This window comes from Odocoileus virginianus, chromosome 22 (assembly GCF_023699985.2).
Source record: "Odocoileus virginianus isolate 20LAN1187 ecotype Illinois chromosome 22, Ovbor_1.2, whole genome shotgun sequence".
NCBI classification, from domain to species: domain Eukaryota; kingdom Metazoa; phylum Chordata; class Mammalia; order Artiodactyla; family Cervidae; genus Odocoileus; species Odocoileus virginianus.
Window position 1 is genome coordinate 11,034,420 of NC_069695.1, and position 18,614 is coordinate 11,053,033.

Genomic DNA, 18,614 nt, shown 5'->3' on the forward strand with positions numbered 1-18,614 from the left:
AAGGGATAATACAGATAAAGCTGTCAGTGTAATGGCTGGTTCACAGTACTTACTAGCTAGTAACAGACACACAACATGTGTATTCCATTTGTAGTCGGGCTGGGGAACTTGTTGTTTTACTTCCACTGCAAGGAGGAGTGCTTTGTCCAGGACCCTCCTCCACTGTGTCTTCTGTAGATTGTGGAACATCTGCATCCTCAATGTATTCAGCCCTTCCTTGTTCCATTCCTTGCAAAAATATAGGTCAGTCTTAACAAAACAGTTACTTTCGTGTATGTCAAAAATACAGAGTAAGTACTAAATAAGGATTAGGATTGAAAAAATAACCTGTGTTCTGAATGTGGAAGGAAAGTGAGGGCATTTTGTAATAAAATTAAAGATAGTTTTTAGGTACGTTATTCTCACAAATGTAAAGTTTAGAAAGGAAAACCTGAGAAGCATAGGGCTGTGCTGGCAAAGACTTTGTTGGTACATGTTTCTTTTCCATAAGAGCATGGCTTCTGGAAATGTTAGAACAGTGTTGTTGTTTTTTTTTTTAATTTTGTTTTGTTTTGCTAGTGGTTCTGTGTCTTAAAAAAAAAGTTCTTTGTGCTTACTTGTCAAAACATGTTAAAATATTGTTCTTTGCGCTGTCTTGTGCTAGTGTTTTATCTGTTGAAACTATAATTTCCTCTTAAGTCAGTTAACCTAACTTTACCTCCTTTTTAACTTCCTAACCTTGCTTGCTTGCTTCAGTTTTTAAGCAAATTCAGTAAACTGTAGGAAAGGGACTGTGTCGGTTTTGGAATATCAAGAACTTTTCCTGTGTGGGTTGTAATTTATGCTTTTCATCACTTCAGTAACTCTACTTAAAAAAAGTTTCTTAGTAGTTGTAGTCAATTAGTTTTAAGTTTTCCTTTAAATAAAAATATTTTATAAGTTTTCCAGTAGTTGTCTTAGATTTGGTATGTTCTGTCTATCATAGATGACAATGTTGAGCAAATTGATTTTAATATTTTTGTTATTTAAATTATATATTATCCTAGCCATTTTCTTTGTAAATGGATTAATTGCATAGATGAATACTTTAACTCTGATAATTCATTTGAAAAAAATTAACTTCAAGGCAGTTGTTCTGTTTTTTCTTTTTAACTTTTATTTTAAAAGAGGATTTCCTGTTTGTCTCTGGATATTTTTATTTAGTACTGATGGCTGTTTAGTTTTGGTATTAATAACAAAGCATATCAATGTCATGGTTAAATTATATGTATTAGAGTTTTTATTTATTTATTTATTTTTTACCTCCATAGCTGTATTTATTTAAGTTTATATTTTATTGACAATTTAATTCAGGTGTATTAATGCAAAAATAGTAATGGAATCAAACTATTAGTTTAGTTTTTTTTTTAAATACTTGGCTTAAAAAAAGCCACTCTGTTGCATGGTATTTGCTCATATATTTATAATCATTGGAAAGCTGTGGCTTAAATAGTACCAAGAAATAAATTGTCCTAGTTTGGGTTGGATTGGATTGGGTTTTTGTGTTTCTTTTTGTGGGGGATTTTGTGTGTGTGTGTGTGTGAGAACATTTCAATTCTATTCTCTTAGAAAATTTCAAATGTACTATCAGTTGTAGTCATGTTTTAGTTTAGTTCTTTTTTAAGTAAAATTTAGAACATTAATTGCAATTTTCAGCCTGAAATGTAGCAACTTATATAAAATTAATTGGAATTGAATTGTATACATTAACAGTGCTTTTATTATTTATATCAGGCAGTCTAGAAAATGTAATTTTTTAAGATTTTGTGTTTTCTATGTTCCAGATAGCAGTCCTTTTCCCTCGTCCATTCCACATGCTTTCCAGATTAACTTCAACAGTTTGTACATGGCCCTGTGTGAACAGCAGACATCCGACCAAGCTACTCTTCTTTTGTATACGTTGCTGCATCAGAACAGCAATATTAGAACATACATGCTGGCTCGCACAGATATGGAAAATCTTGTAAGTACCATATTAAGCATAGTGTTTGTATCTTATAATATTTTGAAGAGTAATTTCTTTTCCCAGGAGGGTACGTATGTTGTTTGCCTGCCCGCAAAGGTGGATAGTCAAGATGCTGGTAGGGAGGTGCCACTGGCAAAGGCAGAGGTCTGAGTTTGACAGCGTGGGAGACAGTGCACGCAGAGATGGGGTCCCAGAGCTGGGCAGGGGAGCACACGGCGCAGCGAGCGTCCCTGTCCTCAGGGGCCTTAACAGCCAGCCTGCTGCCCGTGAGTCAGCCTGATCAGTCCTGCAGGACGTGCTGGCTACCATTCTCAAGAAGGTACTTATACCCTCTCGGTTCTTTTCCACTCCTAAGTGTCCACCCACCATGTTCAAGTCACAGTTGCTGTGTATTCCTGATAAGTATGGCTAAAAGGAAGGGTGATTTTTTTCACCTCAACTCCCAAATGGCCTATCCCTTCAACTGGCTTAGATGCTAAGGCTGTCTTGAACTCAATTCCTGAAGTGTTATAGTTATTTTAAGGTACCATTGCCAGGCATCACATAATTGCACATTATCCTTCGCTGTGTGAGTGAGATTGTTCCAAATTTTTGCTCATAGACAAAAACCCCTCTAGGCAATCACTGATTTCCATTGTAACTAATATGTAAATGATAATGTTTCTATGGGAAAAAAAAATAATGTTTCTATGAAAAGTAAACTACCTCACTAAGGTGTTAATGTCACATTTGAAATACATACTATCTGGGTAACGTTGAACTATTCATGCATCAAGAAAATTGTGACCATCTCTGAAATAGCCAGCAGCTTGCTGGTGGCAACAGGAATGTCCCCTCTACACTGATTTTTACAGACTGATAGCGGGATTCCCCAGGGATTTGGTGGCTGTTTTTTTCAGCATTTAAGATGAAAATAGTAAGCATGGAATATTAGAATTTGTTTGAAGAGTATATTCTATGTCAAAGTGACACTAAGGACAGAAAAATGTGATGAAAGAACCTGTTTGCACACCAGCTATATGTGGAAAACATTGGCTTAAATAGCGAAATTGGGTGTGACAAGGTTCTGCTCATGTGAGTAAAAACTTGTAAAGAAAAGGCTTATTTACTAATGGGTGAGTGAATATAAGGAGACAGTTCTGAGCATGGTGTAGCCTAAGGGAAATGATGGCAATAGGCAGAAAGCCCATGACATCATCTGCTCTAGAAAGTTCCATGGTAAGGATGTTTGTTGGTACATAAGATCATGCAGGAGAACAGTTGTCTATATATGATGACTTAACCCCAGTGAAGAGTTAAAAGGTTTTATTTGGGGATTTTTGGGGGGAGGAGTTGGGAGAGGTGGGGCTTATACTGATCTATTTGTTTTCATTTTTAATGTTTTGTATAGATTACTTTTATAGTATTTTAGCTGATGTCCTTCCCTGTCCTTTTTGTTCTATAATTTGTTGAATTTGATTAGAAAATATGTTACTGGTAGGAAATTCACTGTGCTGGTCTGATTTTGTTGTTAACAATTCTTTTATCCTAGCATCTTTGCTATTAAAAAGGTAATGTTTGACATATTACAGTGTTTCTAAGAACGTTATTGTTTAGTTATTAAAAGTGAGTGAAGTTGCTCAGTCATGTCCCACTCTTTGTGACTGTAGCCTACCAGGCTCCTCTGTCCATGGGATTTTCCAGGCAAGAGTACTGGAGTGGGTTGCCATTTCCTTCTTCAGGAGATCTTCCTGACCCAGGGATTGAACCCGGGTCTCCTGCATTGTAGGCAGACGCTTTACTGTCTGAGCCTCCAGGGAAGTTCGGTCGTTAAGTGGTGTCCAACTCATTGCGACCCCAAGGACTGTAGCTCGCCAGGCTCCTCTGTCCTTGGGATTTCCCAGGGGAGAATACTGGAGTGGGTTGCCATTTCCTTCTCCAAGGGATCGTCCTGACCCAGGGATGAAACCCGAGCCTGCTGCATTGCAGGTGGATTCTTTACCAACTGAGCCACCAGCGAAACCCTGTTTCTAAAAGTACCATATTGTGAAGTTCCCGCTACACTGGAGACTTGCCTCTATTGAGTATCAGGTGTTGGCCATGAGCCCAAGTGGTCTCTGTAAGCTCAACCTTTTTTGGCTGCGTTGGGTCTTCATTGCTATGCACAAGCTTTCTCTAGTTGCAGTGAGCTGGGGCTACTCTCTAGTTGCAGTGTACAGGCTTCTCATTGCCGTGGCTTCTCTTGTAGCACTTTTAGACTCTAGGGCCCAGGCTCAGTAGTTGTGCTGCACAGGCTTAGTTGCCTTATGGCATGTGGAATCTTCCTGAACCAGGCATCAAGCCTGCGTTCCCTACATTGGCAGGTGGATTCCTAACCACTGGACCACCAGATAAGTCCCTAAACTCAAACTTTATATGGTGGCAGAGCTTCGCGGTGGGGGGTGGTTTTCTTTTCTGGTACCTTAGCTCTGCATATGGAAAGTAATTTCAGTCACAGGTTGATTTGTGAAATTAAAGCAAAGGGTACATGATAAAAGTATAGCGGCTGAAAACAATAGTTTTATAATAAAGTAATTGAAATAATAAAATATTTATTCATTAGGTTTTACCAATTCTCGAGATTCTGTATCATGTGGAAGAAAGAAATTCGCACCATGTGTATATGGCCCTTATAATATTGTTGATCCTTACAGAAGATGATGGTTTCAATAGATCCATTCATGAAGTGGTAAGTTATCTTCACGTTGACCAGAGCTACCAAATGGACACGTAAGTCCATAAAACTTAACCACCCTTAGTGTACCCTTCTTCCTTCTTTTCCTTCTAGTAGATGTTTCTGCAAATGCCTGACTTAGTATTTTTCTTCAGATTTATGAAGTGGTCTTTTTTTTTTTTCCTTCTGAATGACTATTATTAGCTACTATTAAAAACTCTCCCCAAATAGTTCCTTTAGTTTTTTAGATAGAAATGTTTTAGATGGAAATTTATATAAAAGTGTTTATGCTGTGCTGAGGTCATTTTTCCTCTCCATTTCCGCTTTTTAGTTGTGGTGGAAATGATCACATAGATTTCCTCCTTTTATATAGAGGAATGAAAGAATAGGGAAAAAGAAAAGGACTGAAAAATTGTTTTATAAAACAATGTAAAGTAGTGTACTATAATTTAACTCCTTAAATTTTAGTCCTATCAGTGAGTTCCATTCCCAAACTGGTTTTCTCTTCCTCAGTGGTATTTTGTGTCAAAGTAATTCATGTACATAATTTTAAAACTATGTAAGTTTTAAAACTTACAAAGAAGTACTAGGTTTCAGTGTAAAATAGCAGACCCCTTGTCCATCCCATACCTAATTGCCCCTCCCCAAAGCAAATGCCATCAGCTCTGTCCATGTTTCTAAATATTTCTTGATTTTTCAGATTTGTAGATATTAACTGTTACCATCCTAAGATAGAGTATGTGATATTAGTTCTCCTTACCGTACATCTTGAGTGTGCCCTCTGGGTTCCTAGACCTGTTTCCAACGCAGACTTTTTCCTCTCCCATCTTATTACTGTTCTGTGATAACTCAGCTTTTTACATTATTGTGATTTTGTTAACTGTTACTCTGCCCTCAGATGGACTGTGTGATAATTGTGTTTCCTTTCTTGTACATGTTTTAATTTTCTGTAGAACACCATTGCTTTGTTTTATGTTCATGTACCAATCACTAATGCAACTCCCACTACTTCAACAAAACTGAGAAACTACTCAAGCTATTACAGCATACTGCCTATTTTCTCAGTTTCATTTTTGTTTTTGGCTCCTGTCTTCATCCTCATTAGGGGCTTTCCTCAAATGTGTGGTGCTTCTTGCTTGTTTATTTCTCTTTAGGAGCAGGCACTAAAACTTTGATTGAAGGTTCTTTGTGTGGGCAGGACTTATTCAATCTAATGTGCTCTACATAGTCTATTTCTCTGGATGTCCTGCTCTCTGTAAGCCTTTTCTTTTGGGGTGGTCAGTTTCTTAGAAGGGATTCTTACAGTCTGCTGTGGGGGTCTAGTATGAGATGGGGCTGGGAGCTTCTCCAGAGAACAGAGAAGTTATTTCAAAATAGAAAATTTATTAAAATTTAATTTAAAAGAGTGGGGAGAAATTTGGAAAAATACTTCTTAAGATATATAAACATATGGAAAGTATATAAAAATGGCATATAAGTATATAAAATGGTATATAAGTATATAAACACTTGCTTCTTTAAAAGAGATTTTATGTGATCTTTTCTCTCCTGTTCCTATTGAAATTATTTTTGCCTCTTATGTAGTATGACTATCATTTCAACTAAGGTTTAAGTAATACTAGTGCTATAGAAAGAGGATAAAACGTATAAAATTTTTGATCCTCATATTTAGTAAAGTGCCTCGAGAAAAAATACTTGCATTGCTTTAGTTTTTTTTTTAAAGAGCATTTATTTTCTTTTGATAAGGAATAAAAAAGAATGATTTTTAAAAATGCTTTTCAATTAAAGTACAAAATAGAAAGTACACAGATTTTAAAGGTACAACTTGCGAGTTTCTACACATGTATATACCTGTGTTAATACCACCCAGATCACGTTATTGAACATTTCTAGCATAATAGAAGACTCTCTTTTGCATATTCTGGTTAATATCCGACACCACCCAGAGTTAACTACATTCTAGAGGAATTCCCTCCCAGTAGATTAGCTTTTACCTCTTCTTGAAATATAGTTGCTTCTGGGGGGAAATTGGTACAGGATACATGGACTCTCACAGCATTTTTCTTAAAACTATACTTATTTCAAAATAAAAAATTTACTAAAATTTAAAACAGTGGGGAGAAATTTGGAAAAATACTTCTCAAGAGAAGATATATAAACACATGGAAAGTATATAAAAATGGTATATAAGTATAAAAATGGTATATAAGTATATAAAGTATATAAAAATGCCTGTCACTGGGCATTAGGAAATGAAATTAGTGTGTTCTCTTTTGTTTTGGCTTCTTTCACTCAGCATAGTATTGCTGAAATTCACAAATGTTACTGCATCATTAGCTTGTTTTTTTTTATTGCCATATACTGTTCCATTCTGTGAATATGCCACTGTATATTTATTCATCCCCTTCTTGGTGAATATTTGGCTTTCTTTCCACTTGGGACCTATTTTTTGCAAAAGCAGCTATGCATATATGATCCAGCAATCCCACTCCTGGGCATATATCTAAAGAAAACCATAATTCAAGAAGATACATGCACCCCAGTGTTCATTGCAGCACTGTTTACAATAGCCAAGACATGGAAGCAATCTAAATATCCACTGGCAGAGGAATAGATAAGGAAGATGTGGTACATATATGCAATGGAATATTGCCTAGCTATTACAACGAATGAAATAATGCCATTTACAGCAACATGGAGATTGGGGAAATATTGTATGATATTGCTTTTATGGGACTTCCCTTGTGGCTCATCTGGTAAAGAATCAGCCTGCAATGCAGGAGACCTGGGTTCGATCCCTGAGTTGGGAAGATCCCCTGGAGAGGGGAAAGGCTACCTACTCCAGTATTCTGGCCTAGAGAATTCCATGGACTATACAGTCCTTGGGGTCACAAAGAGTTGGACACGACTAAGCAACTTTCACTTCCTCTTATGGGAAATTGAAAAAGAAATGATTCAAAGAAACTTATTTGCAAAACAGAAGCAAACTCACAGAGGTAGAGAATGAACTTATGGTTTTAAGGAGAGAAAGGTGAGGGGGAGGGATATTTAGGGAGTTTGAGATTAACATGTATGCACTGCTATATTTAAAATGAATAAGCAACAAGGACCTACTGTATAGCATTGGAAGCTCTGTTCAATATTATGTAACAACCTAAATGGAAAAAGAATTTGAAAAAGACGCATGCATGTATATATGTAAAACTGAATCACTTCGCCGTACACCTGAAACTATCACACATTGTTAATAAACTGTATAGTAATATAAAGTTGAGAGTTTTAAAAAATTAGTTCTGTTTTTACTGCATATGCTATAATTAAATTTTATTTCTATTTCTTAGTGAAAAAGAAGCATAATCAAAGATTTGTACATTTAAAAGTTTAAGATCACCCTTGTGTGTGTTCTGATCATACCATGGATAGGAAAACTTCTTTTAATAATTTAAAAATATCTGTTTTACTTATTTTTGGCTGCATTGGATCTTCGTTGCTTTGCTTGGGCTTTCTTTGTGGTGAGCAAGGGTTTCTCTTCGCTGTGTTGTGTGGGCTTCTCGTTTTGGTGGCTTCTCTTGTTGCAGAGCACAGGCCCTAGACAGGCAGGCTTCGGGAGCTGCAGCATGTGGACTCAGTAGTTGGGACTCATGGGTTTACTTGCTCTGCGGCCTGTGGAATATTCCTGACCAGGGCTGGAACCCATGTCCCCCGCTTTGGCAGATGGATGTTTATCCACTGTGCTACCAGGGAAGTGCCAGCAAACACTTTCTAAATGAACATTGTCTGTTATCATATTCGTTATCTGTTTTTCAGGCTCTTTCTTGGTTGTTGGATGAGCCCCAGGAATAATCTGGGCTCTTTTGTTCCTGAAAATAGACACAGCATTGCTAATTTGCTATACTCTTTAGATCAGGAGCTGAGCATATTATATGCTGATCAGTTTCATTGTCCCAGTAGTAAATATGCTTGCTGTGGAAATACTTGTTTGTGGCTCAGGAAAAAAAATGTGTACTTTAAAGCATAAAAAGTGAGTTGTTTATGAAAAAAGAAGTTTAAAATTAAGGGAAATCTAAATGACAGTATTTGTAAATGTTATAATTGACTACCCAGAAAATTCAAGACTCTAGTATTAGAAATGTTAAGAAAGTTGAACAAACTTTCTGGACCATAGATTCAGAAACTAAGCTATACAAACTAAATACTGTCTCTGCATACAAATAACAATTTCAAAATATGGTATAGAGATAGTACTTAACAATGATAATAAAACCACCATGAACCTAGGAATCAAACTAAAAGAAGTATAATTTTTTAATGGCATGAATTGTCATTTAGTTGTTAAGTTGTTTCTAACTCTTTTGCAACCCCCATGGACTGTGACCTGCCAGGCTCCTCTGTCCATGGGATTTCCCAGTCTAAAACAGTGGAGTAGGTTGCCATTTCCTTCTCTAGAGGATCTTGACTTAGGGATAGAATCTTTGTCTCCTCCATTGGTAGGTGGATTCTTTACCACTGAGCCACCAGGGAAGCCCAAATGAAAAAGACTAAATATGTATTAATAAATAGAGATATTGTGTTCACAGATGGGAAGACTCAGTGTCATAAAATTGTTAATTTGCCTTCAAATTAATTACTATGTTCATCTGACCAAAATCTTAGCAGTTTTGTGCGTGTGTATGTGTGTGTGCCTTGAAAAACTAATCCCAGAAATTATAGGGAAAAGCAAAAAGCCTAGGAAGTTTTTGAAACATTTCATTGTGGAGTTATTCACCCTACCAGATAGATCAGTTATTAAACTCTTAGTACTTAAGATTGTGTTTTATTAACAGGGGAATATAAAATAGACAAATGGAAGGAACTTAGTTCAGAAACTACACACTCAAATATGGAAATGTGAAGTGTGACAGAAGTTCAGTTCAGTCACTCAGTCGTGTCCGACTCTTTGCGACCCCACGAACTGCAGGACACCAGGCTTCCCTGTCCATCACTTACTCCCAGAGCTTGTCCAAACTCCTGTCCATCGAGTTGATGATGCTCTCCAACCATCTCATCCTCTGTCATCCCTTTGTCCTCCTGTCTTCAATCTTTCCCAGCATCAGGGTTCTTTTCTAGTGAGTCAGTTCGTTGTATCAGGTGGCCAAATTATTGGAGTTTCAGCTTCAGCATCAGTCCTTCCAGTGAATACTCAGGACTGATTTCCTTTCAGATGGGCTGGTTTGATCTCCTGGCTGTCCAAGGGACTCTCAGGAGTCTTCTCCAACATCACAGTTTAAAAGCATCAATTATAAGTAGTAAGTAAATTTTGTTTTCTGAGTTTGAGAACGTGGCTCATCCAAATGGAAAAAGTAAAATTAGATTATCTTGTCCCACATACAAAGAGAAATTCCAGTTGGATTAATAAGGCTAGCTGTGAAAAACTGCACTTAAAAGTCTTTAGAGAGAAATTAAAGGATAATATTTCTATAAACTTTCTGAGAAAGGGATTTCTTAAGTGTAAAATGTATAAACCATGAATGAAAATAAATAAGTTTGACTACATTAAAATGAAAATTTTCACTGTTCGAACAAGTGAAAAAAGATACAGACAGAAAGATGGCTTAGCGTTTTTAATTTTAAGAACCCTTATAATCAATTACAAAAGCAAAGTGTTGCTAGAATAATGGACAGAGTAATAGAAAAACAGAATAAAAACCTGAGCGACTGGTAAACATTTTTAAAGGATGTTCAACTTGATGATTCATCAGCATCATTCTTATTAAGGTAACTGAAATATTGCGTGCTCATCAGATTGGCAAAAAGTATAAGATGTCATATGTCAGGTAAGGATATAGAGAAAAAGCACTCTCATATACTGATAGTAGCAGTATAAACTGACAGAACCACTTTTGAGAGGAATTCAGCCTCTCACATTCTTCATATTACCTGCAGAATTAAATACTTTACCTCCTACCAATTCCATTTCCTGATTTAAGTCCTAGGAAAAACTTTTCCATAGATTCACAAGAGCACATTTGAAGGAATGTTCCTTGTAGCACTGTTCATAGTGTTCCAAAAACTGCAAACAGCAATAACATAAATGAAATACTACAGAGGAACTGTTAATGCAGTGAATGAAATAGAACTGCATGGACTGATCATAATAAATTCAAAAATATTCGTGGTAATGAAGTATCACATTCAGGAGAGTGGTTGCCAGAGGTTAGCTGTAGAGCTTTAGGTGCTTCATAAGTGAAAATATTAACATTTGCTAAAACTGGGTGATGGATACAGTGGTGGTCTCTAACCAGAATGTTCAGTCAGGGCGTCTGAGTTGATGGAAATCCTCTGTGACTTCACTGTCCAGTACAGCAAGCAGCACTTGAAATGTGGCCAGTGTGACTGACAATTGAATTTTTAATTTTATTAAATTTTAATCTGTGGCTGGTGCTGCTGTGGTTGGTGCTGTGTTGGATACTGGTGCTCTGTACTTTTTAGTTAGTAATATTTACTGATAGCTCAGTTGGTAAAAAATCCTCCTGCAATGCAGGAGACCCCAGTGTGATTCCTGGGTCGGAGAGATCCGCTAGAGAAGGGATAGGCTACCCACTCCAGTATTCTTGGGGTTCCCTTGTGGCTCAGCTGGTAAAGAATCCGCCTGCTTGCGGGAGACCTGGGTTTGATCCCTAGGTTGGGAAGATCCCCTGGAGAAGGGAAAGGCCACCCGCTCCAGTATTCTGGCCTGGAGAAGTCCATGGACTATACAGTCCATGTATAATGCAAAGAGTTGGACACGACTGAGTGACTTTCACTTACTTAACCAAAACATACATACATACGTAATTACTTATTTTTAAAAACATTTATATATTTTTTTATTCTTGGCTGAAGCAGGTCTTTGTTGCAGAACGTGGGCGTTTCATTGCGGTGCCTGGGCTTCTCTCTAGTGGTGGTGCACGGGCTTAGAAGCAAAGCATACATATATTTTTAAAAGAAACTGTTCAGTGGCTTCGAAGTTCTGCTTCCTAACAAATTCTTGGTGATGTGCTCATGAAGTCACTAAGTACCACAAACAGAGTAGCTTAAAAGGGATTTTACAGGTATTTTTGTTTTCAAAATGAATGTGATTCCTAACTTAAGGTAATTAGTGTCAGGATACAAAGAGTATGGAAAATAAGGACTCCCTGTTTCTGAGTTTACTATAGTGACATTTTGGATAGTGAGGGCAAGGATCTATGTTGCTGCATTGTTTTTCACGGGGGAAAAACTGGAAATAACCTAAATTCCCATAACAGAAGAGTGGGGGAAAAAATGGGGCCTACTGGCCCAGGACTATCCAGTGTTGGGACGGAGTGAAGTAGCGGTGATGTTCAGCTGTTTGCCTGGCATGGCACCAGAGAGAGCAGTCATGCAGCAAGAATGGCTCTCAGCTGTTTCGTCCTTTGTTCTCTGCTCTGCATTAATTGCCAGACCTGGAGGAGGTCCTGGGGGACTGGCTGGGGGAAGCAGCTATTTTACTTAACTAGTATAGAAGTAGTTCATTTAAAAAAAATTAGTACCATTAATACTAGATTGGCAAATGTGATGAATATTCATTCTTCTTATATGTATCCATATAGAAGAGTTGCAAAGATGTATTGAGTGAAAAAATTATGATGCAAGCAGATATTAAGTGTATCAGTTTACTAGTGCTGCCATAGCAAACTGGGTGGCTTAAAATTAACAGAAATTGATTGTTACTGTTCTGGAGACTAAAAGTCCAAGAGTGTGGTGTCAGCAGGGCCATGCTGTCTCTGAAGGACCTAAGGGACCTTAGGTGATTCCTTGTCTCTGTTATCCATCCTTTATGTTCTTTCGTTTGCAGCTGCATCCAGCCTCTCATCATGTGGCCTTTTCTTATGTGCCTGTCTTTCCTCCTGTCTTTTATGGACACCAGTCCTATAGGATTTAGGGCCCACCCTAATCCAGTGTAATCTCTCTTGATTGTATCTACAAAGACCATATTTCCAAATAAAGTCTCATTGACAGGTTTTGGGTGACAAAGACCATATTTCCAAATAAAGTCTCATTGACAGGTTTTGGGTGACTGGAGGACACTATTCAGTGTGATACATTATGATGTTTATGTAAACTAGAAACTATACAAAGGAATGCGTGTGTGTGTACATGTGTGTCTGTGCATGTGCACATGTATCAGTTCACACATAAAGTATTTGAAATGGACTGGAAAGATATATTCCGAACTCAAGATAGTGGTTGTTCCTCTTTGGGGGAATAAAATGGAATTTTTATCTTAAAAAATAAAACATTAAGTGTTAATGTTAATAAGACATTAATATCAATTGTGGGAGTATGGAAGTTAACTATTCTTTGTGTTTTTCTATGTCTAAATTTAATTTCTTGAAGAGTTGATACTATATATTACTATGTAATATTCTAGCCTGTGTAACATATGGAAGAAATATATTCAATAAAGACAAATCATTTGGGGGAAAAGGCTGAAAAGAAGCCAAACAATTATATATTTTTTGCAAAGAAAGATATTTTCAGATCCTCCATGGCTTTTTTTCTACATACTATTGAAGTTATTTTAGCATAAAATGATAAATAGATATAATGTGTAATCAAGGTGATAAACCTATAGATATTAAACTATATGAACATTGAATGTAAGAGATGAGAAATTTCTTTTATAAGAACCAAATAAATAGGTCAAGATCTACAGCTAGGTTACCAAGAAAATTTTCTGTATGCTGCCTGTTATATATCAGGGTCCTGTGGGAAGCTGTGTGAGCTCTGTAACTAATTATTTTTAATTTTTCTTAGACACTACCAGAATTTCCAGACGATAATTTACTTTTCATAGTAAGAAAAGATGGACCTTTATGTAAATGCTAAATTGGATTTCTAATTTTCATAGTAACGTCATAAGTTTACTATGTGGATACTTACTAAATATTTACTGAACGTTGAATGAAAAAGACTACTTTTATTCAAAACACTTCTTCCATCCAGTTTTCTAATTGACACACACAGGCAGATGTTAAGAACCAGTGACCTCGGTTTCAAATAAGGGTGGCTTATGATAATTTATTTGTAAACACAGAAGCCAAAGGAGAAGAGAAACCAAACTATATTCAAGCGTATGACCTTTTAAAAGACAGACTCCTCTCACTAGTTGAGCTGCCTGTTGAGTATCCTGGGTTAGTATTCCACTGGAGACTTAGAGCTGTGGTTCCTAAACTTCTTGGTCTTTACCCTTAAAAATAGTTGAGGACAGCAAATAATTTTTATGCAGAAAATCTTTATGTGGGTTATTGTTCTCTATGTTAACTGTATTAGTAATTAAAACTGACATTTAAAAAATATTTGACTAGTTAATTTAGAAACAATTATTATAATAAACCCATTACGTGTTAGCATCAGTAACAGATTTTTATGAAAGTAACTGTTTTCCGCAAACAAAGATTTAGTGAGAAGAGCAGCATTGTTTTACATTTTTGCAAATCTCTTTAATGAATTGCCTTAACAGAGTCTTAGGTCTCCTTCTGTATTAAATTAATTGTGCTATTAGGCATGTTAGGTAGCCTTCAGAAAACTGAACTGTACACTCATGAGAGAATAAGAGTGAAAAGAAATGTCTTGGTATTAGAAAAGTAAAGTTGCTCAGTCGTGTCTGACTCTCTGTGACCCCTTGGACTGTAGCATGTCCAACTCTTTGCGGCCCCATGGGCTGTAGCCCACCACATTCCTCCGTCCAGCAAGAATATTGGAGTGGGTTGCCATTTCCTTCTCCAGAAGATCTTCCCAACCCAGGGATCAAACCTGGGTCTATTACTAATGTTTCTGTTTTTCTTCTACAGTCCTTCCTCAGTATAACTGGGGACTGGATCCAGGGCCTGCCGTGGATATTCAAATCTGCAGATATTCAAGTCCCATAGTCAGCCATCTGTATCTGTATCTGAGGATGCAACCACCTAATACAGAGGGCTGACTGTTATGCTTATTGAAAAAAATAACCCCATATAAATGGACCCATACAGTTCAAATCCATGTTGTTCAAGGGTCGATTGCAGCCTCTTCTTTCTAGAACTCTTATTAAGTATATTATGGATCTCCACATTTCTCTTATATTTTGTCTTTTTGCCTTTTATTGCTGTTGTCTGAGGGGACATCTGAGTTTTGTCTTTCAGATCACAGATTCTCTTTTCCATAGTGCCCATTCTGCTAATTCTTCTCTCTCAAGTTTCAGTCATCACTCTTTTTAACCTTCAGTGGCTTTCCTTCATTCTCTGATTCTCATTTTTCATAGTTGGGTGTTCTTATTTTGTGGTTACAGTATTCGGTCAGATCTCATCAAAGATACTGATTAAAATTTTTAAAAAGTTTCCCCAGCTTCTTAAATTATCTTTGTTTAATTGGGGGTCTGTTTGTTCTTCTTGTTTAGTTTCACTTTATTTACTTATATTTATTTCATGCACTATTATTTATAGTATTTATTTCATACAATATTAACTTTCATATTTTTTATTTAGTAAATATAAAATATAAACCCAATAAATGTAAACATAATTGGAAAAAATAGTATAATGAATTTCTATGGATTCATCAACATTCTTCTGTTCTTATTTCATCTACCCGCTCCACCCTCTCTGCCTTTTCTATTTTGACTAAAACAGATTTCTTACTCCTATAAAACATATATATATATATAAAAAATTTCATTTGCAAATATTTAAATATCTCATGCCCATAAATGTGGGCATAAAAAATAAATATAGCACCATTATCACATCCAACAAAATTGACAATATTTTATTGTGCCTGCTAATATTCAGTTTTCTTTAAAATGTCTTTCTTGAGTTGGTTGGTTTGAATCAGTTTCCAAAGACTGCTTAATGCATTTAGTTCTTAACTCTTAATCTACAACAGTGTTTTCCTCTCTCTCCATACTACACCATTTATTTTTTATAGAAACTGGCTTGTTTATTTAGTAGAATTTCATACATTTGGCTTTGGCTGATTATATCATTGTATTATTTATCGTGTTTTTCAGTCCTCTGTATTTCATACTTACTGGCAGTTAGAACAGAGGCTTGATTGGATTCAGCTTATCTTACAGATTACTGAATTTCTCTGCTTTTTCTGTGGCTTCTTATTGTCCATTCGTAGTTGTAAAAGAAAGTCAGACTCACTTGTTTTGAAAGGTGGGGGGTGCCTCCTTTTGGAAGATGTGGATGGTAAGAGTCCACTGCAGAGAGGGCAGGAATCAGCCAGAAGTCTTGTTCTTTTTCAGGTATAGATGGAAAGAATGTGGCTCCTTGGCTCCATGTTAAGGAGAAAAGAAGTCGAGGTGACCTCAGAGGAAGAGGATGTTAGGGGAGTTCTGTGCCAGTTGAGCCTGTTGGGTTTTGTGCGTTTTGCCTCCTTCGCTGTGGCCCGGAATTGGCTGCTGCGTTGCCCAGTTTTTCTCTCTCTGTTGCATGGCTGTGGGACTACACCAACTGAAGCTGGACAGTTCTTACTTACCGGGGCCTGGAGGCAAGCCCCAGAGCCGCCTGCTCTGAGGAGCCTGAGCAGAGCGTGGGCCCATCTCTTCTTGAAGACCTTGGCTAATTTATACTCTTGGTCTCTCCTTGACCCGGGGGGTGCAGATTTTCCGTGGCTGTTGCGACAACTCTACTTTTCAAGACATTCTTTGGTTTTCTTATTTTTTGCTTTCAAATGAATGACCTCTGACGGTTGTGCTGTCAGTCTTATCCTATGTACTGTACCTTTTTAGATATAGCTTCTATTTGTCTACTAACAAAATTGTCTGTTTTTCTTTTAATTTAAGAAGGAAGAAGAACTAAATACATCACAGTTTTGCTATCTTGAACTGAAATTCTCATGATTTATTTTTATATACTATTTAACTCACCTTCAGAGCAAACCCATGGCTTATCAGAAATTGTAGGCATGGATAATCCCTTCTTCCATAAAGCAATCATACTTACTTAAACTTTTGTTCCCCATTACAGATGTTAAAAAATATTACTTGGTATTCAGAGCGGGTTTTAACTGAAATTTCACTGGGAAGTCTCCTGATACTGGTTGTAATAAGAACCATTCAGTACAACATGACAAGGACAAGAGTAAGTATTCCTTAGCTATTTTTCTACCTTTGTATATACAATGCAATGAAGACTATAGTTTAAAGCAGTCTCAATATTTAGAGTGCTAACATTCTCTTGGAGTATGGTAGAAAAGTATAGATCAGCATATATTCTCTGTATTATGATCCTAAGGTAATGTTTCTAGTGTCTGCATCTGAGTATTTCATAGGTTGTATGATCAGAGAGATTTTACATGGATAGAAAATAAGCGGTGTAGCACCTTTGCCTTTGCCAAACTGATAAAACTGACTTAAGTTTAAGAAGTGGCAACAACAAACTTTAAGAAGATGCAGACACGAGAAAATATGAATTCAGATGGGACAGAAGCATAGAAAAAAAGAATATTTTAAAGAGTGAAAGGAAAATTTGAACTAGGTTGTATTTGGTATACCTTAGAGCAGATGTCAGCTCCAGCCACTAGAGAAGTAGTATACAGAATTCATAGCTCAGGGAAATGGTCAAGTTTACTGCACCATTTTCAGTTACTCCCTTCTGGGAGGCTGACGTAGGTACATGTCTACAATCTTTTATCTGAAACTCTATAGGTCCACAGTCTTTTATCTGAAGCTATTGGGTCCGCATGTGTGTTTTAGAATGGAGATTTTTTTTATTTTAGAAAGATAATTATAGTTCTTATGCTACACAATATGTAATCGTTAGGTACTGGAGCCGCACACTGTAACTAGACATTAATATTTCTGCAGTGAAATATTTCATTCTTCTCCAGGGTGGGCTTAATGAAGACCATAAATACCATCATCGTCTTTTGTGCCAGATGTTGCTTCCAAATTAGTGGTGAAAAAACTTTCTGCACTTTACGGGTTTTGGAATTAAAAGAAACAGATTGTGGGTCTGAATTCTCTGAAATTAGTGACAGTTGACTTTCCACTTGCTTCTGGTTAACCTTGCTGAAAATGTCTAGAAGACCTGATGTGTGTTTTAAACTTCTGCTCTCTGATGTGTGTTCTAAACGTCTGCTCTCTGGCAGGACAAGTACCTTCACACAAACTGTCTGGCGGCTTTAGCGAATATGTCTGCGCAGTTTCGTTCCCTCCACCAGTATGCTGCCCAGAGGATCGTCAGGTAAACACAGCTAAGACAGAGATGCTGGTTTGGGCTTTTTGAAAAGAATACTATGGTGGTCCCTTTTAAAAGGCTATCTAGGAGGAATATCACATTTTTCTACTTAATTTTTAATCACATTCTTGTTTGGTTGAAAATACCTTGTTCTGCTTTGTTTTCTAACTCAGACTTTTAAATCAAAGTCAGTCGTATTTGCTTTCAACCTTTTTATAAAAATCTAGGTTTAAGCTTGTGTGATAGCCTTTTGCAGAGGAGCAGGTCTGTTTCTTAGTAATGCAAACTAAATCTTGATTCACATATTTGCTGAGCATCACTCTGCCCTTTTAAAAAGGAGTTATCTACTTGTTTTAGAGAATTTTTTTTCATAGCAGTTAACCATTTTATTATTTCCAGTTGCTGGAGAAGGAAATGGCAACCCATTCCAGTATTCTTGCCTGGGAAATCCCGTGGACAGAAGAGCCTGATGGGCTACAGTCCATGGAGTTGCAAAGAGTTGGACATGACTGAAGCAACTAAGCATGCCTGCATGCATTGCTGCCATAATGGATTACCACAAGTTAGTGGCTTAAAACAGCACACATTGTATGGCAAAAACCACTACAATAGTGTAAAGTAATTAGCCTCCAATTAAAATAAATAAATTTAGAAAACACATTTATTATACAATTCTGTAGGTTAGACATTCAACAGGGGTCTCACCAGGCTAGAATCAAGATATCAGGAGGGCTGC

General features: G+C 36.8%; 1 protein-coding gene across 6 annotated transcripts in view; it reads left to right on the forward strand.

The window, feature by feature from the left end:
• DYM (dymeclin) overlaps positions 1 to 18,614 on the forward strand; it is a 385,106-nt gene that overhangs the window by 146,231 nt on the left and 220,261 nt on the right. For all 6 annotated transcript variants that reach the window (XM_070452575.1, XM_070452578.1, XM_070452576.1 and 3 more), the window contains 4 exons: positions 1,803 to 1,981; positions 4,566 to 4,691; positions 16,667 to 16,780; positions 17,790 to 17,884. In XM_070452575.1, coding sequence (XP_070308676.1) covers positions 1,803 to 1,981; positions 4,566 to 4,691; positions 16,667 to 16,780; positions 17,790 to 17,884 — 514 coding nt within the window. The remainder of the gene's footprint in view (positions 1 to 1,802; positions 1,982 to 4,565; positions 4,692 to 16,666; positions 16,781 to 17,789; positions 17,885 to 18,614) is intronic.